The sequence below is a fragment of the Gadus morhua genome, chromosome 13 (genome assembly GCF_902167405.1).
Source record: "Gadus morhua chromosome 13, gadMor3.0, whole genome shotgun sequence".
Classification (NCBI taxonomy): Eukaryota; Metazoa; Chordata; class Actinopteri; order Gadiformes; family Gadidae; genus Gadus; species Gadus morhua.
This window is the reverse complement of record NC_044060.1, coordinates 19,075,910-19,103,679: the sequence shown is the minus strand read 5'-3', so window position 1 is coordinate 19,103,679 and position 27,770 is coordinate 19,075,910. Positions and strand designations below refer to the sequence as shown.

The window sequence follows — 27,770 nt, the reverse complement described above, 5'->3', positions numbered from 1 at the left end:
AACTGAACAATATTTTCCCCGCATCACCAAACCATTGATATTTCAATAGTGATGACAATACACACTGTTCCCCGTAGATCTATACACCAGACACATGATCAATAACAACATCCATTGACAATACATAACAAGGGGACTTAAAAGAGCAGAGAAAGTGAAATATATCTCGACCTACACCAATTCATCATACATGTTTATTCACAAGGCACACGCATAAAACTCAGTATGTCATACGAGCCATCATCATGAAAAGAAAAGGGTTTACTGCAACCACAAAAAAAACACCAATACAACTTTTTTTTTGCAAACCATAGCCCGGGTTGGGGGGGGGACAGCAGAGGGCCCTCTGCAGTGGGTGTCCCTGGGTCGTCACAGTTGAGGACATGTGAATGCATCAGACCCATCTAGATAGCACCCCCCCCCCCCCGGGTTACATAAATCAAGTTCTCAACACAGTAAACCTATCAAGGGAAGAGATGGAATGTATAGGCGACTTTGGGGAGCGAGTCGCCTGAATGCCGTCGGATCACATCTATCCAGAAGGGGAAGTCATAGGAAGGCTCCCAAAATGAACCTGAAGGTCACCTAAGTAGACCCACACAGGGAGGTACCCGTCCCCTCTTCACGTGAATGAGTTACAGATCGGCCATTTACAGCAGAGAACATGGCTACACACAGCATCACAGCATCAGATATGATTAAAAGCCTAGGATTCACGTTTGTTAGTATCTGCAATGGTGACCATTATTTACTTGTTAGTATCTGCACTTGTGACAACTAGGGGCAGTTAGAATGGTTATAACACAAAAGCCTCAACCGAACACTAAAACATGGATGGGTTTGGAGTTGCTCCACATTGGCAGTGGAGGCTGTACATGGGATCAGGGGGACTACATCTTTCAAGTCCAAGCACGTTGCACCATGGGAACCGCACTCACATCACCTAGAATAGCCATTATATTCCAAAACATCTGGTATACATTTGTCCAATGCATGCATGGGACCAATTAATAGTGTTTTATAACAATTAGAGCACACTAATGAAGACTTCAATTCTAATCAACACTTCCTGCATTTCACAACACATGCTGACATCTTACAATAGTATTTCTGTTCGAAATGTACAAAGTCATAGGTCTTACACATATGGGGCCATGCAGGGTGAACAGGACATATATATAAAGAAACAAAGCTGATAATTCATATAGATAATATGCAAGAGGTTGTATGGATTGTACACAAACCTAAAATTGGGGAAAAAAAAGACATAACTTTGAATAAGGGGTCACAGCATACAAAATTCCTATCAGTTAGTAGCATCAACACATTGTGCGTCTATGGGGGAACTATAGCATATAAAACGCCCTGGACAGAGATTACGTTTTGTTGGTGTAAGGAAACCCCACTAAATAACAATTCATTTGGTAAACTAAGCTCATAGGTGTATGTCCATGACACCCAGAGTTAGAAAAGTGTCAATTCCTCTAGTCGAAGACATACTCCATGTATGAAGTATGTCTTGATAGTTATGTTTTTTATTCTTAAATTACATGACTAATGAAGCACACACAATCCAGCTTTACAAACGATTCAGGTTAGAGAATCATCACTATACAGAGGAAACTTTTAAATTATGATATTGCCTATTGCCCAGGACATAATTATGAACCGTCCAGCATGGCATGCTGGGTAAATATGCATCTATATATGGCTCAGACCGAGTGCACCAATGAGCAATAAGGCAGGGATTTAAAATGGGATTCTACAAATTGAGAATGGCAAACATTTGTGAAAAGAATACATTCATGCATCTTCAAATATTCTGATATACATTTTTGATTTTAAGAAAATATAATCAGGTCCCTATGAAATATTTTATTTGAAAATAAAATCTATACAATAAATACAAATGTTCTTTCCTATTATCATGGGTTAAATCGATTTTTGTTTTTTACCTAATTTAAGATTTTACAGGAGTTTTTCTTCCTGTTTAAATTTTATGAAAGGGCTTGCCTGTCAGATTAAGGTCAAAATTAGAAGTTTTAGACGGGGAGAGACGTTTAAGAAGCTTTCAACGTTTGTCGCGGGGACATGGTTTCATGATGGTACAACTTCTGTTTTACTAACCCTAGTTTGCGCTTACCATTTGCAAAACCTTCCCCAAAAGATGAATTCATATTTGGCCACTCAAATTTGATGTGATCATAGAGATGAATCTGAGCAGATTTCTGGTTTGTAAAAGTAGGTGACTTTTACAAACCAGTTTCCCTATTTTAATTTATTTCATCCACATGAATATCTTCACCAATTTCTATAATTAAGCTGTCTTTTCAACAATATAGTATACTTCCTTGAGCTTTTAATATTTGCAAGACAAACATAAATAATAAATCATGCATCAAAAATATATAAAACATTTGCCAACTACATTTTGATACTATATTACCATGTACGTTTTTAACTCATTTGAATATTCTACACAATACTATTATTTGAGGCAGAATACTGTACCAAAATGAGGAGGGTTATCATGTAGATGGGGTATACGCTTTTGACAATAAACGCAACCTTATGCATAAATAAATGTAAGGCGAAATCAAAGGCCCCACTAACTCACCCGACATAAACACTGATTTATTCACAAGAGGAAATAGAAATTGACGTTGATTTTTGAGTTCAAATGAATCCACTGAAGACACTTTGACATCAGAAATGGCAACTCATGAATAGCTATGATATAAAAATGGATTAACAAGATCGGACTTTCCTTTCCCTGAAAGTGTCTGTGAGATGGAGGGATGAGAAAGGACCAGGAAGAGAGGTGAGGGTGTGTGTGTGTGTGTGTGTGTGACCACTACCAGTCTGCATTCTCCCAGCTTTCCTCAGCGGGCTTTGAAGGGCTCTTAGTGGGCTTCGCGTCGCCCGCCTTCTCCCAGTTGTTGTCCCAGGCCTCCCAACTGTCCCCGGTGCTGTGCTTGTTGTTTGACGCCGCCTCCGAGCCCCAATTGTCCCAACTGTCGGAGCTCTTCTTGGTGGAGTTGTCCGCCACGGTCCAACTGTCGCTGCTGGGGGACTTCTTGGGCTTCAGGGAGGTGTTGCTGCCAAAGGTTTCCCAGAAGTCCTTGGCTGGAGGCTGCCCGGAGCCAGCCTCGTAGACCCCGGTCGACTCCATGTTCTGGTAGCTGTCTCCAGTGGACCTGAAGCCAAGGAGGTTGTGGTTATGCTTTACACCATGCATCGACCGAAGTGATGTGGGGATGAAGGTCAGTAGCTCACTGTACTCACCCATCCTCGGTTTTTCCCATGAAGAGATCAGTCAGCTTGGAGCCAGCCCCCTGAACCTATGGCGAAGAGTTTCAGTTTACCAATGCAATTTGTGTGTTAAAACCCTAGCTTTGCTTCTGATTATTGAGATCCATTACGCAAAATGGACGTAGTTTAAGTTGTACTTCATCAAAACAATGAAACTGTATATTTAGGAGAATATTAGGAGAAAACTTTTAACACTTAATCATTTCAAATGACATGATAGAGATATATATATATATATATATATATATATATATATATATATATATATATATATACGTCATTTGAAATGATGTCATTTGAAATGATATATATATTTACACACACTACTAAACACATTTTAAGTCATCAATGTGGTTTAAACAATCTTTAATGTGTAGCTAGAGAACTGTGTTTAACCAGTCTCGGCAATGTCTTCGATTTTATGATTTCTAAAACTAGCAGCTTTGTGAAAATACATGTCATGTAAAATTGAATACAGTACTCACCACCAAATTAATGGCAGCAAAAGAAAAACGGAAAATTCTGTTAACATTGGTGAAACATATACAACACACCCAAACCAGTCTCCACCCAGGAATCTGAATGGAAACAGACCCTGCCACTATTTTCCATTAATTTGTTGAGCAGACCTTATGGCGTTTTTAAAGGGCGGTCTGAATGAGGACCAATGAGTAGAAGTATACCAGGGCTGGGAGGCAGAGTTCCTTGCTGAGGAGACTGGTTATGGATTCACACAGTACAGTAGAGGTTCTGTCCTCCACCGTCCTACCTTGTTGGCCAGCCCAGAGATGCCTACTGTCATTTCATCTAGCAACTTCCCTTCTTTAACCTGGATAAGCCACAGCATCAGAAAAATAAGACTTTTAAACCATCATGCAAACACGTTCTCAAAGATTTGCTGGACAAATGCGGCTGTGTTGTGCAGTTCTAAACATTCAATGTTACACATACACACACATAGACAATGGCTACTGGATGTAAGAACGCAAAAGCAAACCAGTGTACGTGTGGTACACCAGGTGTTGAAATACATCTTGATAAGTGACCTTTCTGGACAGCCTAATCAGCCTTTTTATTACAGAACATATCCCTACAGTGAAGTGTACAATGCAAAAGCCTTAATATTACCCAAAACAGCTTGGTTTTAAGCAACAGAGGCAGAGAAAGGGACAAAGCCCTGCAAGGGTGCCATACCTTCAATTACAACATATTGGAATTTCCATATCAAAGACGTATGACATAATTTTATTTTAATATACACATATCTTTATATTCCTATATTATTATATATTAAAACTGTGGTACAAAAAATTACATAAGACTGCTTTTCTCTAGAAAGACCGTAAACAGAGCGGCAATAATTTCATTGTTGAAGATTTCAGAAAGGAGCAAAGAATCGCATCAATCTATAAGTTCAATAATTGCAGACTGAGGCAGATAGTCCGACTAGAAAAGCCATCAAATCAAAGATGTCAACATTATCTCCGTTGCTTTTGTCGGTTAACAGTGCAGAGCCATCTCCCACACGCATCGTGTTGAAGCACACATTCACCTCTGAAGCCGTTCACTGTCAGTAGCACTACAGCCCGCCACCAAGCCCACAACCTCAAACATCAATGTTACCTTCTCCTGGGTGGGTTTGATAACATTCTCATTTATTGTCTGTCCTAACTCTGCGGCCTAGTTGGAAGTGAGAAGGAAGAATTCACTTTAACAAAATAAGAGACGTTCAACATTTGTAATGCAAGAGGACCGGGGAGGCACTGAGTGGCAATTGAATTACTGCGAGTATCATTAGTAGCACTGAAAGAGCCTTGGTGTAGTGGTGTGCTAGTTGATCTTACTCACAGCCTTTACCAACCCCATGGGATACCAATTTGTTATTAGTCATGTTACTTTACATCCCGGGTTATTTTGTTAAAAATGGACACAATGGTCCAAATAATTGTGTATCCTTTTTTAGGAATCACATTGTATTTGGGTCCAAATTAATTAAAGAAAGTGAGTTTCCCCACTGTGTTGTTAGCAGTTAAATGTTCCACACACAACCCGACACCTCTGAAGCAATTTCAGCAGAACAATAATGATCATCAGCTGAACATGGAGCCGCCATGCACACATGGATATCCCTATGGCAACGGGACGCCATGACTTGGGTTTAAATCAATGTAGACTACCAGGTCAATGATTTGAGTCTAGATGATGCCAACATCATCCTTCAGTTATTTTACTTCTAGCTAGCGAACCATTGGCTGAGAGATCATCCATCAAATGAGTTAGTGGTGAATTAGTTAGAAGGCAAAATAAGGGATGTGGCAACATAATCAAAATTACATATACATTTGATTAAATCCAAATGCAGATGCTGCATTCCAAATCACAAGAACCACAACCATTTAAATCCCAAAATTAAGTAAAAACGTATGAGTGGCAAATGTCAGCGTTGTAGTGAAAGGGCCATGCAGCAGGTATGTTTTACCGGTTCTGGGGGCGCTTTATAGCCCTTTAACTACATCCAGAGAAGGCAGAGGAAGGTTAAAGAGGTAGAGCTGTTCACAGCCAGAAGGACAAATTCATGCATAGACGTAATGAAACGTAAAGTTTAAATGTGTGTAAGAAATTAGTATGTAAAATGCTAATCAGAAATAAAATTAGGTCTACCAAATTGGGAGAATCGTTTTTTTCTTATCGTCATGATTTATGAGAAGGATTTAATTGTATATACAGTACATCGTTTTACATTTTAATTGATTGATTCTCATATTCCTACCTTTAGAGTTGCTTGGTTTGCCAGTTTTGCTGTCTGTATTAAGTAAAAGAAATAAAACAAAAACACACTTTAAATTGAATTTCAAATCCAATGCGATGAACTGTATAATATTAATAAATAAATAAACTTACATTATCCTTAGCAACAGTTGCAAACTTGCTGGCTCCGACCGCAAAGTTGCTCCAACCCTAGTGAATTAACAGAGGCCATTTAAAGAGGCGTTCCACCAGTGACTCACCAGACTCTTGATGTGATTATGGGAAGACGCACTGAATAAATAGACGTCATGGCATTGTTCAGGAAGTCGTCATCCCTCTTCTCTGGGGTCACCGTGTTGCCGAAGCCGACGTATCGGTTCTCCTGATTTCCGCTGTAGCCGCCTCCGCTAGAAGTGGGATGCATGGGGAAACATTATATCCCCTTGAATCTAGCCTTGATCAACTGGTTGAGGATACGTACAGAATACATGTGACGGGAGGTTTGTAGGTAATGTTGTTATACCTTTGATAGGAGTTCACGTCATCGCTCAACCAATCTTCAAACGCCTTGTCGCCAGGCTTGTGAGGGTTTTGCCCGGGTGCTACTGAGCTATAATATAAATAAAATATTAATATATTTATTTATTATTATATTAAACATATTACTCAGTACAATTTGGTTAACTCCACCGGCAATTCAAATAAAGGAAAACATTTCAAAACGCCTAACGCGAATTTAATTCCAGTTTACCGGCTAGAATTTGACATGCTAGTCCTAGGTTGAGGAGATGTCCAGTTCTGGGCAGTGGAAGTTTCGATGGACCATTCCCTGCCATCTGCTATTGTAGCAACCTGTTAAAAGACCATACAGTCAGATGCTGCTGTCATTAGCTCAAAGTGTGTGTGAAACCTTCCTAGCAGGGCTGGCTAGCAGGTAAGCTACCTTGTCTCTGAACAGGGCCGCAGTCTTGCTGTTGTATTTCTCCTGCAAACTCCAAGAGGGATTATAATCATCCTGGAGCTCGAGAAACTGGCGGAACTTCCCATTGCCACCGGCCTTCATCTTCTCAAGCTCGAGATCCTTCCACTTGTCCATGGTGACCGAGCGCACAAAGCTGTAGAGGGAAGTGGATATCATCAAGGAATTACATTTCAAATTCATTGTGGCCATGAAGAATTTACTCTCAGTATAATGGAGTCATCACAGCAAGGTCAACTGTCAAAAGGATGACGAAAAAAGATGTTAAACAATAATGGAATACACAACGTTGTTTAAGTAGCTACTTGAAACTTTTGCCTTTAAGAATTGTTAAATGTTAATAATTTGTGCTACATTAGATTGCTTTTCCTGTGCTTTAAATATAAACATTAAAAAATAATAATGTTGACGGGGCCTCAGAAAGAATATTCACTAACTAAAATGTTATATTTTATAATAAAGTTATCACATTCAAAAAGAATACAGTTATTAACACTTTTATCAAAAATGCCAGTTTGTAAAAAATAAATAAAAATAAATATAAAAAAATGGGTTTTCAGACGTACCTGAGATGTACTCCCAGGCCCCTGTGCTTCCCAGAGCACTCGAGACAAATCCATATACCATACGTAACACTAACCCACTGGGGGTTGAAAGCGCCACACTCGAAGCAAAGCTAGAAAAATATTTATATGGTTATATTGACACATTTCGTTTATAACTATTATGATTGAATACAGATGAAAATATTTTGGATTTTGCTTTTAAGAAGACAGAAAGAATCTCCAGCCTTAAGAAAATTTGGTTGATCCTGGATTTGGAAAATAATAATGTCTTATTGTCTTATTAAACAATTGGTTGCAACCTGCAGATGCCACAAAGCCTTTCTCAAAAAGTATATAAGTTATGGTCTAGACTTCGTTGAAAATCTTTTCAAAATGGCTTTAACATTTATTGCCCTGATTATTGGCTTTAATTCTGTTAATTCACCATTGCATGATCAATAATGAGAGCCTTCACAGGGTTTCCCACAGCACTTTACAGCCTAGGCGGCCGCCTAAACAACACATGGCTGCCACCTCAACTATGGCATGAAAAATACAAAACTGACAACAATGTTGTTTAGCAGTATACCTGACAATATTTGCATATTTAAAATTCCCAAATTCTTTGAATGCTCTTGTTTCTGTTGTTATGTTGACAATGTTGTTTGCACCCCCGAAGTTCTGAAGGCAAACCCCACCACCTTAACTAACACATTTTCTGCGGGAAACTCAGTTTCAGTTGAGTACTTACATTGTTTTCATCTTCGGTGCGTACTTCCTTCAGTACTCTCCTGGTCCTTGGACTTGCCATTTTGCCACTCTGAAGAGAAAGTAAAGGTCGGCTCAAAGTAGCCTCAAGAGTGCAAACGCTGTACACAAGATATGTGTCCATCAGTTTGTTACAGTCACAACTTGAGACTGTAAATGAATATACATGCACAAGAATATTCTCCAGCTATTGCTAACATGTCTACATACTGACTGTACAGTATTTAGACAAGTACAAGATAAATACTTGTACACTCATCTGGAACAGTAACTGAGCGGCATCCAACATATCGGATCTAGAGAAACCAAAGCTGAAGCACAATATATAACGTTAGTCTACAACTGACATGATACAATAAAGATTTGGTCAAAGTATTGAGCAATTAACTCACCCAAAATATGCTAAGCTAATGATCCCAAAACAGAGCTGACACCAGGTTTAGTCAAGAATTGGCGACAATGTAATGTCAGGTTTTTGAATTAATCCATGGCTGAGGCTCGATGGCATGTTGAAGTTATTGATGAGCATCTTGCCAACATTCAATTGGGCTGATACTGTATTGATAATTGCTAATGTCAATGCTAACTGAATCTTTCTCATCCTTTACCTGTCAGTGAATGTATTCCAGCAACACGACTCTATCCGGGTTTGGTTTCAAACACTCCAAGAAAAATGTTCTTCACTCTTCGAGGTGCAAGAAGTATTAGATTATGATACACTCACGGTAATTTGATCGAACTCGATCGACTATGAATATGGGCTGCTGATGCTAAACACCGGTGGCCATGTTCCTGTTTGCCTACGTTGGCATTGCAGTGCATTCTGGGAGTTAGTCCTGTCCATCGGTTCTTCTTCGGCCCCTACTCTCATGAGCGGCGAGCGCCCGGCGGAGCCCTCATGCGTCTAGACTAGAGCGTCCAGCGGGGCTTGGTAGAATACCTATTTATCAAAACAATTTTGATTGAATAGCATTAAGCAAAAGACACACATATCAATATAGTGTAAAGACCTGGGATCTTTTTACGGCATTGAGTGATCAGAGTGATCCCAAGAGAAATGCTTTGGATAACAGCCATACCATCAGGTATTGATCAAACTCAGATCAACCTGTAGCCAACCCTACTCTAAATAATGACGGAGGGGGCTTTGTAGGGATGGTATTGTAATATTACAAGTTTGAAATAAAAATATATAAATGTATGTCGCCTAATGTCTCATAACATTAAGACAATCATTGCACATAACATGCTTGCAAGCCAAGGCAAGGGTCAAGGGTTAACAGTGTGTCTGGATTAAAAAATATATATATTCAGAATAATCTAGAATTGATGATCTGCCGTTATATTATTCAAATAATAGTATTATTCAAATGAATAAATCAATCCCACATCGGTGAATCCCATTGTGCAGCAAATATGATATTTAAGCACTTTTTCACTTTTTCACTTTTTTTTTTTCAGATTTATGATGACTATATGCTCTGTAAGGTGACCTTGGGTGTCTTGAAAGGCGCCTCTAAATGAAATGTATTATTATTATTATTATTATTATTATTATTATTATTATTATTATTATTATTATTATTATTATTATTATTAAGCACTTTTTGTGGAAAATGGGTATGAGCTTTATATGTTTTACTATACACAGTAAAGCCCATTTAACTACATATTTGTCTACGCAAAACTATAGTTACTATATCTAAATTCATGTGTAGGGTCCCAGCCAGTAAAGAGCGACTTTAATGGTAAGGCACCATAGTTAGGTCATCTCTAATAAGGTGCAGTGCAAAGTATGTTGAGTTACGTGTCAGAAAGCATACACTGTCCAGTGCACTAAAAAAGTTGTAAACTGCTGGATATAATCTCTAATATCTAGGTATCAGAGATAATAGCCAGCAGTTGACAAATGGACATAATCTGCTGTATATAATCTCTTATGATATAGTCTCAACAACATATTAACGATAACTTTTGCAGGTAGATCAAATCATTTATGGCTTTTTGTCACACTATTAGCTGAGTAATGAACAGCAACGAGCAAGATTCTAAAAAGGGACAATCTTTACATGGAGAAACCTGATAGTGGTATCATTTATATTACTTATTTATGCTATCCGTGTTCATTTTCCAAGACACCCTTTGAAAAAAGAATGAATGAATCAGTTATAGTCCGCTGCTATTATAATGGTTTCATAAAGTTAGGAAATATTTTCTTCAATTTGTTTATGATGAACCATGGCTAATAAAACGATAATAAACCTGATGTGTAGTGTATGTTTTTTCTTTTTTACAGCGGACGTAGTTCATAAAGAACATCTGATAAAAAAACAAATGGTATGGATCTAAAAAAAACATAATACAACAATAATAGAATGCAATTAAATCATAAAGTATTAAGGGGTAAAATATAATGTCTCTGCAAAATCGTAGTGAATTTTTTTTCAAATCTTAATTACTTATATTTTCAAATTAGTAGAATTGTTGTCTTTTATAATTATTATAATTGTTCTATTAATATTACAATTAACATATTCAGATGAAAGGATATAAATTGCGTCTCATCAGCTTTATCAGCACTTTTTAAAATCATGTGGGGTTGCAGTGCACTGTCAATCCTGTGAAGCTTTGACCCTTAGGTCAAAGCTGCTTATCTAAAGGTGAATTGCAGTATAAAAGAGCCCTACAGCCACACGACTCACAGCTGTTCATTGTGCATCAACATGGATCCATCGTCGACAAGCCTGAGAGTGCGCCTTCCGGCGTTGGTGTTGGTGCTGGAAGTCATACTTCTGGTGCTTTACTCTTTCTTCGTCACGTACGATGACAATGCCAACGCTAAGATGCAGAACAACATGACCATACCTATGGACAACTCTCTTTACCGAGACTATCCCTACTTCGCCGATGTGCAGGTGATGATCTTCGTTGGCTTCGGCTGTCTGCTGGCGTTTCTACGCTTCTACGGCTTCAGTGGAATGGTCTTCAACTTCCTCACTGCCACTTTTTCGATCCAATGGGCAATCCTGGTGCAAGGCTACTTCCAGTTCTACCAAGACGGCAAGATTCACCTCGGGGTGATCAACCTCATAAATGCAGAGTTTGCGTGTGCTGTTGTACTCATCTCATTCGGGGCTGTCCTCGGAAAGACCAGTCCTGTGCAGCTTCTGGTGATGGCCTTCTTAGAGGTCCCCTTCTTCTCTGTGACAGAGTGGGCTGTGTTGAAGTACATAAGGGTCAATGACGCAGGTGGCTCCATTGTAATTCACTTATTTGCCTGCTACTTCGGCCTAGGGGTGACATTTGTGCTGTACCGACCCAATTTAAAAAACGGACACTCAAAGGAGATCACCAGCTACCACTCAGACATCCTCTCTGTACTGGGGACGCTGTTCCTCTGGGTGTTTTGGCCTTCGTTCAACTCCTCCCTGACCTTGAAGGGTGACGATCAGCACAGAGCAGTGCTCCACACCTTCATAGGGCTCAGCTCCTCTACTATGACTGCCTTCGCTCTATCGGCCGTGTTCAACAAAAAGGGCAAGCTCACCATGGCCGACATCCAGAACGTGACCTTGGCTGGTGGTGTGACGGTGGGGGCCTCCGTGGACATGATGATCTCCCCTGCGGCAGCATATGCCCTGGGGGTCCTGGGCTGCACCGCCTGCTTCCTGGGATACAGGTACCTCACCCCGTTCCTGGCCCAACGCCTCCGGATCCAGGACCAGTGTGGGATTCACAACCTCCATGGGCTGACGGGCCTCATCTCGTGCACCGCCGGCATATGTGCCATCCTGCTGGCGACCGAGGAGACCTACGGGCCGAGTATGTACGAGATATTCGCCCACCGCTCTCCTCCAGAGGGGGATCCCAAGCTCCTGGCGCTGCGGCAGCTCATCCCGGGGCTGAAGGCCGGTCTAGGACGCAGCGCTGAGGAGCAAGCCCTCTACCAGGTGGCAGCCATCTTTTCCACCATCGCAGCGGCCGCCGTGGGAGGCGTGGTGACTGGCTTTGTGCTCAAGTTGCCCTGCCTGGCCTCCCCCGCCGACGACGACTGCTTTGACGATGAACTCTTCTTTCATATGCCCACTGACTTTTACAGTGAGGTGAAAAAGACTCCCAGCAACGAACATGACTCCAAGGTTTAGTGTGTTGGTGTGAGGTGCAGGGTGTATTGAATACATGTTTTAATTGGCTCTGACACTACACTTTCTTGAATGCTTTAAGACAGAATGACATAGGTCAGTGGATTGCATAGTTGGAATGTCGATAACCATATATGTATGGTTCACAAGTATTCATGGAAGCCATATCTTTATGACTGATGTGGTATTTATTTGTTCGGACGATTAGGGTCAAGGGTAGTTTTACCTGCTTTACACATTTGTCAATTTAGGAAGACCTATACCATCTTGAACTTGCTATTAGTCAATAATTATTGGAATACATAATGTTATGGAGAAACAGTGTTAGTTTTGGAAGAATATTTTACTTCAATGTATAATTTATCAATTTATTAAAAAAAGTGATTCATGTTATTTTAAATGGAGTAATAATGGAAAAATGTGCAACCGATCACATAACGCTTAGTCATTATATATTTTATTATTTCCTTTTGAATAGCCATCTGGTTTATCGTCGTTATCATTTTATCATTTTAATATCATCCTGAACAATAGTTTTCCAATAACTTTGTTTGGTATAATTTATTAATAATCCATCGTCAAACAGCGGGATCATGGATAATGGAAATATATTATTCCAGTTTCCCTAGGCTATTGCCAATAACAAATATCTAATGCATGGCAACCACTGATACAGATAAATACAGATAAAAGGCAGGGAAAAATCCAGGTCGAAAAAACATACTAGTGAATAACCAGCCCTAACATTAATCAATCCAAACCATGCCTGAGTTGCTCCAATAGGCCTGACAATAGCTGATAGAAATCCACCATGGCACCTTTCCCAACTCATTCACATCCAATAAACCTTACAATTATACTAACACAGGGCTATCGCTAAGATAAGTGTACTACACGTGTCGTAGAACAGTTAAAATAAAACACAAATTGATTTATAATGTGTTCATTTACTTATTTAAATACACATTTTTAATAACCCTAAATCATCAGTCTCATTCAATAAAAAATAAGATATAGAATATCAAGTAAGGAATTGATAGGTTAATACCTGTGATTAATGTTTTGTTTCCATTTTAACCACAATTTCTACATCTTCTTGCATTTACCAAATACAAATAGAATATATATATATATATATAGAGCTATGAAATGTTGTCAAATGACAAGCGTGATACTCTTCGGATGTCACTAAATTAATTCAAATTTAAGGAGTTCCTATTTCAGCTGAGTCTGGCCTTCACACCCTTATCACTTCACATGGTTATTAATGAGATAAGTGGCTGGACAGTATACTATAAATCCCAACACGGTTTTACTGCTACTATCCCTTGTAAAAGTGCAGTTAATTCCGTGACAAAAAAAGGAATCCTTTTGATACAATGCTATATTAATACTTACTACAATTTGGTCACCAATATACTTTTTGATGAAATGAAAAGAAATATATAAAAAATCCTATATATATGGATATGAATAATAACATTACATTTTCAAATGGAGGGATTCTAGACATTTTCATTATCTTAAAATGAGAACGATAACTGTCGTAGTGTCTACTGGTTTACCTGACATTATTATATTTTATTCCTGATCTAAAGAAATTAAGCCTTACACTATTATTTACTTCCTTACGGCTTTCAGAAATATTTGTCAACAATTGTTGGAATATAAAGATAAGCCAAAATGTAAGGAGATAAACTAAAATGATCTATCTTATAAAATAAGACAGATAAGGCCTATATACAGTTTATCATGCAGTTCGCCTATTTCAACGTGACGGTGGCGAAAAATGTGTCCATCATGAACCATGAACTATTACGGACACCTTGCGGCGGCGAGGGATAACGGTTCAATTCAATTCCATTCGATTCAACTCTAGGCTTGAAGTTTCATGCCCTTTTATCTGGTTCCAGCTTCCCTAGTAATTATGGCTGCATACTGACTCCACTAAACTATTACATTATAGGCATGGTGCTGCTGATCATTCTAGACTGACATCGGCCGTGAAACACTTCAGCTCGATTTGTCTGGTTCCTGGAATCCCTGGCCATAATCTTTCAACTGCGGCCCCAAAACAATCAATAAAAAAAACACACACACTAGGTGGATAAGTGCGACATCTAGCGGATAAACAGCAGACCAAACCAAATCGAGCGATCGACTGCTGCTCAAACGGTGACGTCAAAGATAAACAACATGCTGGCAGTGTGCTAACCATGTACATTCCCATGTTATTCCCATGACTTGTTTTCACTTTTCAGTAATTAATCTATATGTAATTTATCAATTCATCCATCTTGTTACGAGGGTACAAGATACAAGATACAAGATCGTTTATTGTCATACACAATGGAAACATCGTTTACACTGGGCAATGAAATTCTTAATTTGCAAGTTCCCTTCACACAAAATATACTTAAAGTAAAAGTCGATAAATAAACTAAACTACAAAAAATATCTTTACAATGAGCAAAATTTAGTTAAACAAAAACAGTTAAATATAAGGTGCGGTTTAGCATGTGCAATGTTCGCATACAGCAGAAGGCCCTGAAAGACATTGATAGACAAGTGAAAGACAAGTGATTGATTCCTGATCTTCTTCCCCATGCAATATCACTGCTCTCCTACCATCCAACTCTGTCACATCCACTGTTTTTCTATCTACACTGTGGGGATACATCTGCTTTGTCATTATTCAAGATAAGTTGATCGATTTTAATGATTGATCGTATCCAAACCATAGTGAATATGATTATATATTTTCTTCCATTCTCTGTATTTTTGACGAGCTTATATGTATTCAACCGTAATCACAGGTAGAGTGTCTTCCGATACGAAGCATCTTAAAAACACAATAAAAAGAAACATTCATAAAGGAACGATACTGCCCCGCAATAGGCGTGTCATAAAAGGTTCTATCCCCTCCCCTTTCTGAAGTGCCCTCTCTTTCCCTGACTGTTGGTGTGGAAGAATCTCCCAACATTAAAGTACACAAAATGTTCAACTTCGGATCCAAAATCGTGCTCCTTTTGCTCCTGGCCTTCCCATGTGGATTAATATCCATCGGTAAGTAATTTACTTTGTTTAGATGTGGAATGGTATGCAATAGTAGGCCTATACAGTCGACTGCAGTCGTTCGGTTGCTACTCAGTTATCAGGGAGCGTAACATTGACGTGGCACAAAACTTCCATTCAGACCTTAGAAAGGAAGAAGGCCTTAGTAAGTGTCATTAAAATTACAATAAGCATGTTGAAGTTAAGTTGTATGTGAAGTTGTATCAAAGTCAGAGTGTCGCAATTCTTAAATGAAATGAAAGCCATGCTCCACCTACTTACTTGTGTTGTAAAATTTTGGGAATGTTACGCCTCATTTATCTTTTTACTTCATTTTTTTGTTAAGTGAAACCTTTCTGTAAGAGTTTAATCCTTTTGGAATCAATATATATACATATAATCCCAGTGAATATTTTGCTTTACGTAACTGGACGAAGCCTATGGGACACGTCACCATAGTTCCAAATATGTGTGGGGGTAAAAATCACGGAGCATCTTGATTCGCTGTCCTGCCTGCTACGTACAGTTTAAATCGAGTTTTGAAGTTTGGTTATCATCGTCGAATATTATTAATAGTCATCATTGCTATCATTTCAGCCCACCATTTCGAGCTGGTATACAGCCTTCAGCAATGCATATTGTCTGACCATTTTAAAGTTGGCCTAAAACAGTTTGTAGCCTATTGAATCTGTTTTAATAGATTCCGTGCAACAAACCAATTTATGCGACAGTTCACATTATTGTGTTTATAATTTCCATGATAGTAAATTAGCATAGCATATGGTAGGCTGCTCACTTCAATTCATTCATCACTGCTTTCCAAACTATTCAATGATTTCACTCACACAGATCGTTATAAATCCTAAAACCCATTCAACTTTTGTACATCAATGTTGCCAAGTACCAAATGTTTTTGGTTGTTGTTGGTTTGGCAATGATTCAGGCCAGGTTTCTGCTGAGTCGGAGTCTGCTGAGGACATTGGACATGATGCCACAGTTGACGAGGAGGATGAGGAAGAGGAGGAAGAGGTCCTTGTTGAGGAAGACCAAATAATACACCAGGTAGGTTTTCTATTTGGATCAAACAGGAACCCATCGAAGTGTTACAGATATTTGTTCTTCAAACATAGGCCTCTGGGTATCATAATGTGTCTCTTGCCCAACAGATTTTATTGTTACATCTTTAAAGTTCATTTTAAGTACTTATAGTGTTAGTGTTTGCTCTTATAATTTAGCTGTCTGATTGTGATTTGCACATCCTGAATCTATTATTAGGCCAGTTCTGAATGGTCATTATATGAGTGTCCTACTCTATTCTTCAGGAACAGGACAGTGATGCAGAGGAAGACTCTGAATCTGCTGATGTTACTTCCCATCCTGACGCTGACACAACCATCGTCTTTGTGACTGGAGAGGGTTTGTTGTTTTAATGGGCGTCCTTCCTAAGTATAACATTACACGAGTACCTATGCTTAGTGAAGTGCATGTGTGTTTCAAAAACACACATGCACTTGAGTTGGAGGAGTTGCCTGTGAGTTGTCTAGGATTGTAAAATATATGTTACCGAATATATGTTATACATTTATTGACACTGAACCATGTTGTGTGTATATCATGTCTTCCCCAACAATACAGAGTTCCCATCCGATGAAATCGTGAAGTTCCTGGTAGGATTCACGAACAAGGGCAACCAGGAGTTCACGGTGCAGTCCCTGGAGGCTTCCTTCCGCTACCCCCAAGACTTCCAGTTCTACATCCAGAACGTATGTTGAAACACAGCTGTGATGCATAGGTTAAGAGTTTTATAGAGACCCTCATAGTTTTCAATTATATTTCAAGACAGTCATTTTAAAATCAAACGTATAAACCTAGTTCGACTGCATGTCATATGGGATGAAATTTCAAAGCTAGTTTTGTAAACTTGATTGCATAAGTTAGTTTATTCTATCAGTGTCATAATTTAATTGAACTATGTGGTATTCCTCTGTTGTGCAGTTCACAGCGCTGCAGCTGAACACTGTGGTGCCAGCCCAGAAACAGGCCTCCTTTGAATATTCCTTCATCCCAGCTCAACCCATGGCCGGCCGGCCTTTTGGCCTTGTTATTCTCCTCAACTACATGGACACAGAAGTAAGAAGTCCCCCCCATAGAGGTTTCAGAAAGCTATAGTGTGGTTGGTTGTCCAATCACTCTGGGACCGGATATTTTTGATGTGATGAAGTAAAACTACAATCTGCTACAAAGGGTCGTAAGCTTCAAAGAGTGAGGATTCACCCACAATATCTATTTGCAATCGAGTATTTGTGCCTGAAGTTGTAAAGTCTACTAGCTTAATTCTACAAAACTAAGAATGTTATTCAATATGAAAGGTGTGGGATATTATCATCTGGACACTTGGTCCGAGTCAACCAATGGCAAGAATGAGCTCTTTTGGATGGCATTCGTTTACAGATTGCTGTGCAACCTGGCACAGCACAGCTAGCTGATTGTAGTTAGCTATCTCAATGCAAAAATCAGGTCAACAGATTTTGGTCCCAATCTGTCTGTATGAGTAATTTAGAGTGCCAGTATACTCACAGCTAAAAACATTTTAGCTGTGAGACAACTGATGTTGCATTTGACGACATCAGTTGTATGCTACCAGTATACAGGATTACTAACAGTAACGGCAAGCTTATTATCTGTATGTATTAACTAATGACGTTTTGATCATTGTTCTCCAGGGCAAAGCCTTCCAGACCGCCATCTATAACCAGACGGTCACCATCACAGAGCTAGAGGAGGGGCTGGATGGAGAAACGTAATGTTTTTTAGTAATAGTTTTACATTATTTGAATAATAACATGAGAAAATAAGTCCTTAAGAAACAGCTTTGGTCCTTGCTTTCATAATCAAAGAGTTGCATATGTATTGAGTGATCATGTGCCAAACAGAATGAGAAAGTGGCCCTGAACCTTTGTCTTTGTTCTGCTTCCAGGATGTTCATGTACATCTTCCTGACTGGACTGGTGGCTCTCATGCTGTTCGGCATGTACCAGGTTCTGGACTCTAGGACGGTAAGGGCTTTAACAACTTCCCCAACTCATTCATACTTAGTATATATGTTAATAGCTTATAATGTAGACTACTGCTTGTGATGATGGCATCTTTTTTATTAATGATTTGATTAAATATTATACAATAACCCCCGGTTGTTGCATCTTCTCTTTTTCTAATATTCTTCCCTAAAAAAAATCATTTCCCTGTATTTATTTATCAAGGCATGATATTTTTCTATTTTCAGAAGAGGAGAATTACGATGAAGATAGAGAAGGGCACTGGCAACATGAACGACGTGGACATCAGCTGGATCCCGAAGGAAACCCTCGATGCCATGAGTACGTTTTACATCTCTACAAGGAATCATACAATATACAACAACATTCTGTTTGAATTGATTTATCTGATCTTAATAAAAGCCACAGCATCATTCTAAACAAACCAACTGTGTTACAGACAGAGCATCCCCGAAGACATCGCCACGGAAACGAACCAAGAGAGCAGCTGGGACCGATCAATAGTTTCCCGCTGTCATTCCCTGCCATGAGCGACTTCCAACGCCAATTTCTTCATCAGCCACAGTAACTGACTCTGAATAACCACTGCTCTGCAGCCCTGGAGTGCACTGCTTCCCGTCCCGGCAGTATGCCTGACCAACCCCTTACATCTGTCCTAATGCTGCCTTCACCTGCCAGGGGTTTGGGCCTTAAAGAGCATCACCAGGACCTTCACCATCATGTATTGAAAAAATATGTGAACAATAGTCTGTACTGCATCAATTTGAAAAATAGCACACACCAGATGTACGTGCATTAAGTGTGCGTTGAGGTTTAATGTCGTTAGAGACATCTCTTTTCTATATGTAAAAAAAGCTCGAAAATAATTCAAGCTGCTTTCCAAGTATTTACTGTATGTGATGGGTTTGATATTGGTATTGGATTTGTGTATTGGTTGTCGGTTTTCCATCCTTCCTGTTTAACCTTGAATGGTTTGGATGCAGTTTAATTTTATTTCCATCAGTTCAACTCATTTCTTCTAGGTACAACAAATAAGAGCAAAGCCTTATCAGGAAACAGATTTTTGTTTTTGTGTGCCTATTTCTCATGAGGCTTTGAAAAGTATTAAGTATTTTAAGCTTTTGTTAAAAAATGTGTGCCATGTTGTCAAGCTGCATCACAGGACAAATAAAGGGCTGAACAAAAACGTTGTTTGTCTGAAGTAATTCCTGTGTTATTCCTTCTTCATTTGAGGCCTGTGAACAGGGTAGGATATTTAATATAAGAATGACATAACAATTAGGCAAATAACAAGTGAGGTCTCTTCATGGTTATATTTATGGTTTACTAAACATAGGCTTTGTCCCTAAGATAAAGCTTCAGGAAGTTCTGTATATGGCCATTCAAGATTTAGTAGTAGGCTTGTTTAGCCTATTTTAATAGGTATATGCGACCGTCGATCAAACTATTTCTGTTTTCTATCAAGTTCGATTAGATAGTGCACGGTTGCCGACCCCATATGTAACACAGAGGCGCTGTTTCACTCCAAGCCACAATAAACCATGGGATGGCAGCAGCATGTCGGGGTTATAGAGGTATAAGAGCAGTCCAGGATAAGAGTAGAAATATGCACAGATAGATGCAGGTATCCTTGTTGTCGGAAGCATCTGTGCAGCCACAGCCAGACGCGCCAAATAGGCCTGCGTACGATCTTGTAATTATTTACGAACATACAATCCATTGCAAATGACGGCCATCTGATTTGCTCAACATTGCGATTTGCGGAGAATATTTATATGTTTGGTCGAGTTTATTGGCTCCCTTGTCTTATGGCTCGAAGAGTTTTTTGCTTGGATTGAAATGGGATATGGGATTTATATCGACGAAGATCTGTGGACTTCTAGCACTTGTCTTTGGTAAGCGTGCCTATCTAGCATATATTTGATCTCGCTATATAAAATTGTCCAACATTGATACTCCAAATGTTTAAATGCAAGATGATTTGATATATTGTACCAAAACCTGCAAACACGTTGAATTATGTAAAATCTGCATGCATCCATATGCGTCTCAGCAGAAAAGCAATGAATATCCTTTCTTGTATCTTCAACATAATGTTTTTTTACGGAGCGAAGTATTGCCTATGTTGCAGGGCACACCCCTCCATGCAATGTGTTACCGAACATCAACGTAATGTTTAGCACACTGAACATGGCGTTCACATTAAAATAGAGTAATTTTAAACAGTTTATGATTTAAATACTTATTACAACATGATCTTGCCATATTCAATATATATAAAAAATTCGCTTCCAAGCCCCCTATTTAAGACGGGGACTAAATACGATACAACGTGCTGCTGTATTGGCCAAAGGGTGGTACACATATTGACCACTATCCTACGGCACATTTTATTTACTCTGATAGAGCTCATATGTCTTATTCAAATGAAATGTTGTGCACGTTGTTAAGGGTTGTTTTATGCTGTCTGTCTTCTATGTAGTGTCCCTGTGCATCATCGTTGTGACGGTCGACTCAACCGATGTGAGGTGTGAGAAGATATACAAGGACTTCTCGGACTGTGTCCTGGAGCTGGGGGAGAGCATGGACAACTACCAGGAGAACGTGACCAGTGAGAGGGGAGTTGAGGCGGTGTGCAGGTAGGCCTATTGGAGAGGACAATAAATAGAAAAATATATAATATAATAATATAAGTGTTTGAAAGAAAGGTCATACTATATATTAATGTAATCCAGATTATTTCTTTTTATAGGAAGGTTTCTATATCTTTTTTGATATATATGCTTTGACGATAGGCCTTTTTCCATAATCCTCTAAGTAAGGCTATGCATTGTATACGCCAACTGAAAACAAATGAACAGATGTCCGCAGATCTCCAGGGTAGAGAACAGGAAAGAATGCACAGAGTTGCTCGACTAAATAATTTATGACTATGGCTGCAGCAGTAATTACCCAGATTAGAAAAATCATTGTTGCTCTGTGCACATTGCAAGCATAGCACTGTGTATTCAATCTACAGCCCCATACACAAACCATCAAGTCATTATTCACATGTTGTCCTGCTATGTTGCTTTAATATATGGCAATTAAAGTCTTACTTGATCTATTTCAACATTATATCAAACACCAACCTGTGGAATTCTAATCACAACCGCTCATGGTGTGCATAACAATGAATGTTCTGCTGATTCAAAGCTGCTCATCCCCTATTTCTTGTGTTTACCATGCAGCCACTGGGAAGCCTTCCACACGTGTGCCCTCACGGCTCTGTCAGACTGTCAGGAGGAGGTGGGCCCCATCTGGGAGACCCTCCGAGAGGACTCCAGGAAGATCCGCTTCCAGGGGAGCCTGTTTGACCTGTGCGCCCCGAGCTCCTCTCCCTTCCTCCGGGCCTCTCTGACCACACTTCCCCTACCCCTGCTGGCTGGGCTCATCATGTCTGTAGCCGCATACGCATGAAGCGGACTCGTAAGCAGACCACCTGTCCCCCCTCCCTCTGCAGACCCAGATCTCTTTACATTATATTCTCCCCTGAGCACTAAAATCGTCAAGCCAAGGATTTCCTTAAGCAATTTAATGTTTGTAAATCAAACACTGCTTACGAGTTTGATCAGCACAAGATTGACAAGTTAGCAAATTAGGCACTGTTATAATGGTGTGGCAATTTTAAAGGGCCACAGTAGATGTTAACGCAAAGCCATAGATGTTATGTTTTGGAAGGCTAATGTGTAACCACTTCAAGAATATCATTGTTGGGAAATGTTATTGAGCATAAGCTTTGTCAGCAAGGTTGACTTTGTGCTGTTATTTTGTCAATGAGCTGATTTAGATAAACTCTAGTGACATAGTTGTTTGATAGAGAAAAAAACAAAACTGTTTTGTAAAAATAAGAACTAGTTTATACTGTACATGTTGACAAGTATTGAACCATCTGTCAAACCAGACGCAGATGGTACATGCATAAGACCGCCACGTAAGGATATTGCAAACTGTCGTGATTTTATGTTTATGTGACAATCAAGCGAGGTGTATGAAACCTAATAAATGTTCACGCAAATCTTAGCTACTTCTGGCTACTTTTGCATGGCCGCAATTAAGACACCAAATTAGGCATTGAACCCCCATAACTTCCTATTCACCCTGGCTAATAATCTCTTTCTACATGCATTGTTATGTTATGGCTTGCGGAATAGGATTTATATTGTTTATTGCTGAACTGACTGGTGTTACTGAACACATTCAAATGACATGAATATTGATTTTTTTCCCCCCAATTGAATATTCTACATGGTATTGCGTTGAAGGGCCACAAAAACACAATAAACAAGCAATAAAGAGCTAACTAGTAACAATTATAACAATGAGCTCCACCTTCCGCCGTTAAGGCCACACACTAACGGCTTATTAAATGATGGACAATTGCCCAAGTATGACAATTAATGTTTTATTCACATCATATCATAATTTAGCCCTTTTGAAATGTGTGGTCCTTGGTATTTATAATAATACGATTACAAACGCATGATTATTTTCGGCATACGGTTTGATGGAAGCAGATGGATTTTATAGATGCATCTGTCTGCTCCTCGACACAGAGCAAGTTGTAAGATCTATGCATGAAATTGGATTGGATCCCAAGTAGAAGCAATATGTTTTAGTTTGTTTTTATCCATATCGATTCTCTCCCCATTGGCATGGTTAGTAGTAGCTTGTGCTCATTTTTAAGTATTAACAAAGTGTCAACCCTTGTTTGTGTTGGCCGTAAATGTCAGATAAAAAATACACTGTATTTTTGGCTTATAAAGCATGAGAAAGAGGTCAGTTATCTTAGCGTCTGATGAGGTAAGCATGAACATGATTGCATCCAGGTCTTCAGTAACATGAAAAAGCTCATATACATAAAGTTTATCGAAAGAACTGAATGTAAACATGAAATGCAATACCTGTCATTTCTGGAAGTCAATAACAAAGCACATTATTTATAAAAGCCTGTACCAAGTATTGTATCACAAAGTAATATGTTTGTAACAATAAAAAAGAACTATCTATTGAAATACCCACCCATTTGTTTTGTTGTGATGAATGTTTTATTGTGATGGTTGTGAAGTTGTCTATATAAGCTCTCATACAGCTAGTTAGGTAACAAATGAGTCCTAAGACATTCAAAATACATTGTTACCAATTCTCACTTTAAATGAGGGTGTATTCGTTTAACAGTTTCCTCAGAGATCACTCGTTCAGCCACTTCTGTATTTAGCCGTGCCTGTAGCAAAATGTCGATAATGAGAGTGTGGCGTCTCCATGCAGAAGCTCGTTAGTGTGTCCCCATCTGTTCTCTACCACCTGACCACTCAGAAGACAGGAAATGGAGAGAGTGGGAGGGGGTTCCGGCCCAGAGGAAAGACCTCTGGCCACCATAGTGCCCATTTATGGTGGAAGGCACTCTTCATAGAAGCTCAGTTTCACCAGCTGACGTAAGCCGGACAATTATTTGTAACCCACCGCATCTTGACAATAATTCATCCTTCCCTTGTATTAGGTTAAAATTAAAATGTTCCAGTTAATGTCAAATGAAAGCAGTGATTATGACTTAAAGTTTAAATTCCTTCTCTTTCGTTATCGTCAGTGGACTGGGTTGGACACTTTCTGTATTGGGTAATGTATAAAAAATTGTGCCTCACATTTGCACAGACACATTATCTTAATGCAGCAAAATTTTGAAGAGAGTACCTGGTCGATTCTGGACCAACAGAGCCATACCACCACACAACTTTTTATGATTATGTGAAAATGATTACTTCAGGTTGTTCCAAATAGATTAATTGCTTGGGTAGTGTAGATCGCTTTCTCTGCCTGCTACCATCCAGGCTCTAATACAATACTATATCAAGGAATATCAACCCGAACAAGATTTATTACCATTGATAGGGTTCAGATAAAGGCTTAGATTGAATGATATTTGAATTCATAGATGTTGTTTTAACACTCACTAGTATATTGTTCACAGCCACGAGCTAGAGCAATCTCACAATTTGACTAATTCAAAAGCATTGGTCTCTATGAATAATTATACATTGTGTGAAAGCATTGAATACGCCTCTCCATATCCACGTCACACAACACTTTCAAAAACAACAAAGCAGATAGCTGGTAGATAATTCCTTATGGAGGGGACTTGTCTTTTTATAATTAACTAGCTACAGCATTATAGAAGCAATCTGCAAACTATGAGCCACAGTCGCCATTTTGAGATTCAACCCAGAAAACAAGCTTTTATCCAACATCCAATATGCCAAGAACGTTGATGTAAGCAAACAAGATCCCCAGCTGGTTTACACTAGGATACATAACACTGTACAAATCGATGGACATTTCAGACACCACCTTATCCAATAGTGCGTTTTCTGATGCAAAATAAATTGTATATAATATGGAACACATTAACCTGCATCTAAAACCATTTTAGCATTGCATCTTAATTGGCATACAAATGAACGATTTTCAGTGTAAGATGGACAATTATGAAAAAAAAGGGTTGGTCTTGTGGTTTTTATCTCTGTTAAATCAACAGTCTATTTGCATCTGTTGCTTGCTCTTTGAGTCCAAAACCCTCACTGACCAAACTCCCAAGGTCAATTGTCCTGTCCACTGGTACCCACATCGGCATCACAGTGTGCGGTCAGTGAGTCACAGGTTGGATTTGGGGCCCGTGTTGACAGGGATTGCCCGGAGCTCAGTCCGCATGCACAGGTACTCCCCAATCACAGCCATCAAAGCCATGCAAGCAATGTTGACGAGCCACCAGGACAGAGCAGCTGGAAAGTGGGCGTTGTAGATCCAGCAGCCAATCATGTGGAAGAAGTGGACCGTGACGGTGAAATCCAGGCACTGCTTCCCTCGGCGGATAAAAAACCACAGGCCGAGGGCACTGGTGAAATATTGGGACAGACACAAGTCAGGATAAACATGAAATGATGTCGAGTTGGAATCATAAATGTTCTATAAAACACTCCTTCAATGTTTTCAGGCCTAATTTACCTAAATCTTTGGTGTGTAATATTGAAAACAGATTGTGATTGGAAGACTATAACAAATCAGTCAAGCCATTTTGAGTAGGTAGGCGGTAGACGACTGCAAATGGAACACCCTGGCCGTGGTCCAGGATGCAGAATCATTCGCACTGCACTGAAAATGTGGTCCAGTAGGGATCCCCATCCTTAGCAGCTTTCAATGTGGTTTAGGTTATTGGCCAGGCTTTCAAAGTGTGTTGCTCGGATGGGGCGAGATAGAGGAACAAGAAAAATAATTTAAGAAGCACTCTAAAGATTACCCTTAATCTTACCATGTAAGAGAATTTAAAACAAATGCCATCATTGAAAGTCTGCCTTGTATAGTTGCAAATCCAAGAACCTGCAAGTATAAAAGTCTGGTTTAGACAGTAGTTGGGTTCATAAATTAGCATATCATGGCATGAATTGCTATTACACATGGTTAAGAGTAGGACTTACTTGATAGCTAAATATTTGGTCCAGAGAGCGGTTAATCTGCACAAGGCTGTCTACTCCTGCCATCCACAGTCCCAAGAAGCTGTAGTAGATGCACTGCATCAGTACAATTTGTGAAACGATAAGGACTGGGTCCCAGATGTAGCTTCTGAAATGGCTGGCCATTGCACTGTAAACTCGGGGACCTTCTCAAAGCTGATGAAAGCAGTGAGTTTGACTTCTGAATCGGAAACAAAAGGAAGAAGGCAAGTTATTTGTAATCTGTCTTCATACGTTCTAAAACTGCATGGGCACAAATACACACACTGAAACATTCAATGCATTTAGGCGATAGGGACCAAAATAACAACAATAACTTGACACAACTCGGCGGATACAATGCACCTTTTCATTGGAAATGACATACATATACAGTCAAAGAAACATAGATAGCAAATATGTGTCAATAGGCCAACTGCCTTGACTGGCGGTTACGAAGAGAGACCTAACAGCTAACGTTAGCTTCCGAGCATACAAAGTCCCTTCAGAACTCCATCCTGCTGAACTGAGCAGACCCCAAACGATTCTGAAAAACACTTCACTGCCAATCACACAACAACAAAGCTTTGTGTCCCGCGGGTTTGACTGGGGAGGAAACCAAATATTACCAACATTGATTTATACAACATAGGTGTTTACGTTTAATTTGACTGAGGCAACTTCATCGTAGTTCCTTGACAGCAGAACCGTTCTTTGCCCGAAAACAAGAGTCTGTTCAGCTGTGAGTGGGCGAAACGCCTCATCCAAAACCCCGACAGGGGCGAAAAGCCACGCAGCAGCTCGGCCCCGGAAGAAACCGTTTATATGATCAATCTGACACGTCTATATATGTTTGGCTCCCCTTGTCTTGTATACGCAAAACAAAACCAACAAGTAAGCTAGGTCAAAATAATTGAACCGGATAACAAAAGTATTGCAATTATTTACAAAATAAAGTCCTTCCTCTTGCGTCATTGTATGCTTTTTAAGACGGATAAGGCTTTTACTTTGAAAGATACTCGGAAACTAGTCATAAGTGCTAATTGACGCCACGATGCACGCGTTCACAGATTTGACAAAAATATTTTAGGGATAAATGTTTATTATAACAAACTAAATAATAATTATAAGAATAATAAGAATAAAAATAATACTTCGTCGAGTTGAGTTTTAAAGAGAATAACAACTTCTCAACTTCTCAACATAAAATCCTAAAAACACGTAATTATTAATGGATGACAACGGACACAAACCAATAGTCGTGCTTGTTAATGATTTAATAATATATTAGATTAATATATTTAATAATAATACGTTAATAATATCAACCATATATCTAAACCTAATAATTTCCATTCACACATTAATTTCAATTCGATTTTGTGATCTGTTATTTTGTGAACTGGGTTGTACATAGCGTGTGCTTATACATTTTGATGCCACAAACAATAAAAAATAAAAATACCCCCCAAAAAAACAGATACAATGATCCCGATTAATAGGCTATAGAAATGCCCATTTCTAAATGTTGCGTTTTACAACAATGCAGCCACAAAAACGATCCGTCGGTTGAAAGGAAGGGGTCAATCACTGCATTGACATCCAACACAAATCAAATCAAAACCACAAATCAAATCAGTCAA

General features: G+C 39.2%; 5 protein-coding genes across 9 annotated transcripts; 3 read left to right on the top strand and 2 right to left on the bottom strand.

The window, feature by feature from the left end:
- Positions 1–177: 177 nt before the first annotated feature.
- On the bottom strand, positions 178–9,188 carry arfgap1 (ADP-ribosylation factor GTPase activating protein 1). Of its 4 annotated transcripts, XM_030373836.1 has the most exons (13): positions 8,961–9,188; positions 8,336–8,404; positions 7,606–7,715; positions 7,004–7,175; positions 6,812–6,912; positions 6,584–6,670; positions 6,353–6,467; positions 6,214–6,270; positions 6,083–6,115; positions 4,936–4,992; positions 4,082–4,141; positions 3,286–3,341; positions 178–3,197 (listed from the first exon to the last, which is right to left on the bottom strand). In XM_030373836.1, exons 2-13 carry the CDS (start codon positions 8,393–8,395, stop codon positions 2,855–2,857), a joined length of 1,251 nt encoding a protein of 416 aa, XP_030229696.1. In that variant the 5' UTR covers positions 8,396–8,404; positions 8,961–9,188; the 3' UTR covers positions 178–2,854. The 4 variants fall into 4 exon arrangements, with proteins under 4 accessions (XP_030229696.1, XP_030229699.1, XP_030229697.1 ...); XM_030373839.1 differs by lacking the exons at positions 4,082–4,141; positions 4,936–4,992 and adding an exon at positions 5,792–5,821 and having other exon boundaries at positions 3,286–3,335; XM_030373837.1 differs by lacking the exon at positions 4,936–4,992.
- Positions 9,189–11,054: 1,866 nt separating this feature from the next.
- Positions 11,055–12,894, top strand: LOC115556530 (ammonium transporter Rh type B). The gene has a single exon (XM_075074221.1). It carries the CDS (start codon positions 11,076–11,078, stop codon positions 12,495–12,497), a length of 1,422 nt encoding a protein of 473 aa, XP_074930322.1. The 5' UTR covers positions 11,055–11,075; the 3' UTR covers positions 12,498–12,894.
- A 2,507-nt stretch (positions 12,895–15,401) lies between these two features.
- Positions 15,402–19,794, top strand: LOC115557484 (translocon-associated protein subunit alpha). Its single transcript, XM_030375354.1, has 9 exons — positions 15,402–15,560; positions 16,492–16,610; positions 16,871–16,964; positions 17,184–17,311; positions 17,544–17,678; positions 18,272–18,348; positions 18,526–18,604; positions 18,832–18,925; positions 19,044–19,794. The coding sequence occupies exons 1-9, from the start codon at positions 15,491–15,493 to the stop codon at positions 19,106–19,108; spliced, it is 861 nt and encodes a 286-aa protein (XP_030231214.1). The 5' UTR covers positions 15,402–15,490; the 3' UTR covers positions 19,109–19,794.
- A 331-nt stretch (positions 19,795–20,125) lies between these two features.
- Positions 20,126–23,664, top strand: LOC115557294 (neuritin). The gene is made up of 3 exons (XM_030375008.1): positions 20,126–20,499; positions 21,087–21,243; positions 21,835–23,664. Exons 1-3 carry the CDS (start codon positions 20,451–20,453, stop codon positions 22,061–22,063), a joined length of 435 nt encoding a protein of 144 aa, XP_030230868.1. The 5' UTR covers positions 20,126–20,450; the 3' UTR covers positions 22,064–23,664.
- Positions 23,665–24,495: 831 nt separating this feature from the next.
- sys1 (SYS1 golgi trafficking protein) lies at positions 24,496–27,057 on the bottom strand. Of its 2 annotated transcripts, none has more exons than XM_030375006.1 (4): positions 26,788–27,057; positions 26,113–26,329; positions 25,947–26,014; positions 24,496–25,532 (listed from the first exon to the last, which is right to left on the bottom strand). In XM_030375006.1, exons 2-4 carry the CDS (start codon positions 26,272–26,274, stop codon positions 25,292–25,294), a joined length of 471 nt encoding a protein of 156 aa, XP_030230866.1. In that variant the 5' UTR covers positions 26,275–26,329; positions 26,788–27,057; the 3' UTR covers positions 24,496–25,291. The 2 variants fall into 2 exon arrangements, with proteins under 2 accessions (XP_030230866.1, XP_030230867.1); XM_030375007.1 differs by having other exon boundaries at positions 25,249–25,532; positions 26,113–26,326; positions 26,788–27,055.
- Between the last annotated feature and the right edge of the window lie 713 nt (positions 27,058–27,770).

What these genes read in the sequence shown, in the direction of transcription:
- sys1 (XM_030375006.1), bottom strand. Translation starts at nt 26,274, where the DNA reads ATGGCCAGCCATTTCAGAAGCTACATCTGGGACCCAGTCCTTATCGTT. An exon ending in ACCAAATATTTAGCTATCAA is followed by an intron (nt 26,015 to 26,112) that starts GTAAGTCCTACT and finishes TTATACTTGCAG; the next exon opens with GTTCTTGGATTTGCAACTAT. An exon ending in GTTTTAAATTCTCTTACATG is followed by an intron (nt 25,533 to 25,946) that starts GTAAGATTAAGG and finishes ATATTTCACCAG; the next exon opens with TGCCCTCGGCCTGTGGTTTT.
- LOC115556530 (XM_075074221.1), top strand. Translation starts at nt 11,076, where the DNA reads ATGGATCCATCGTCGACAAGCCTGAGAGTGCGCCTTCCGGCGTTGGTG.
- arfgap1 (XM_030373836.1), bottom strand. Translation starts at nt 8,395, where the DNA reads ATGGCAAGTCCAAGGACCAGGAGAGTACTGAAGGAAGTACGCACCGAA. An exon ending in GCACCGAAGATGAAAACAAT is followed by an intron (nt 7,716 to 8,335) that starts GTAAGTACTCAA and finishes ATATTTTTCTAG; the next exon opens with CTTTGCTTCGAGTGTGGCGC. An exon ending in TCTCTGGGCTGGCCAACAAG is followed by an intron (nt 3,342 to 4,081) that starts GTAGGACGGTGG and finishes TCTTCGCCATAG; the next exon opens with GTTCAGGGGGCTGGCTCCAA.
- LOC115557294 (XM_030375008.1), top strand. Translation starts at nt 20,451, where the DNA reads ATGGGATTTATATCGACGAAGATCTGTGGACTTCTAGCACTTGTCTTT. An exon ending in ACTTCTAGCACTTGTCTTTG is followed by an intron (nt 20,500 to 21,086) that starts GTAAGCGTGCCT and finishes TCTTCTATGTAG; the next exon opens with TGTCCCTGTGCATCATCGTT. An exon ending in GGAGTTGAGGCGGTGTGCAG is followed by an intron (nt 21,244 to 21,834) that starts GTAGGCCTATTG and finishes TTTACCATGCAG; the next exon opens with CCACTGGGAAGCCTTCCACA.
- LOC115557484 (XM_030375354.1), top strand. Translation starts at nt 15,491, where the DNA reads ATGTTCAACTTCGGATCCAAAATCGTGCTCCTTTTGCTCCTGGCCTTC. An exon ending in TCCAGTTCTACATCCAGAAC is followed by an intron (nt 17,312 to 17,543) that starts GTATGTTGAAAC and finishes TCTGTTGTGCAG; the next exon opens with TTCACAGCGCTGCAGCTGAA. An exon ending in GGAAACCCTCGATGCCATGA is followed by an intron (nt 18,926 to 19,043) that starts GTACGTTTTACA and finishes ACTGTGTTACAG; the next exon opens with ACAGAGCATCCCCGAAGACA.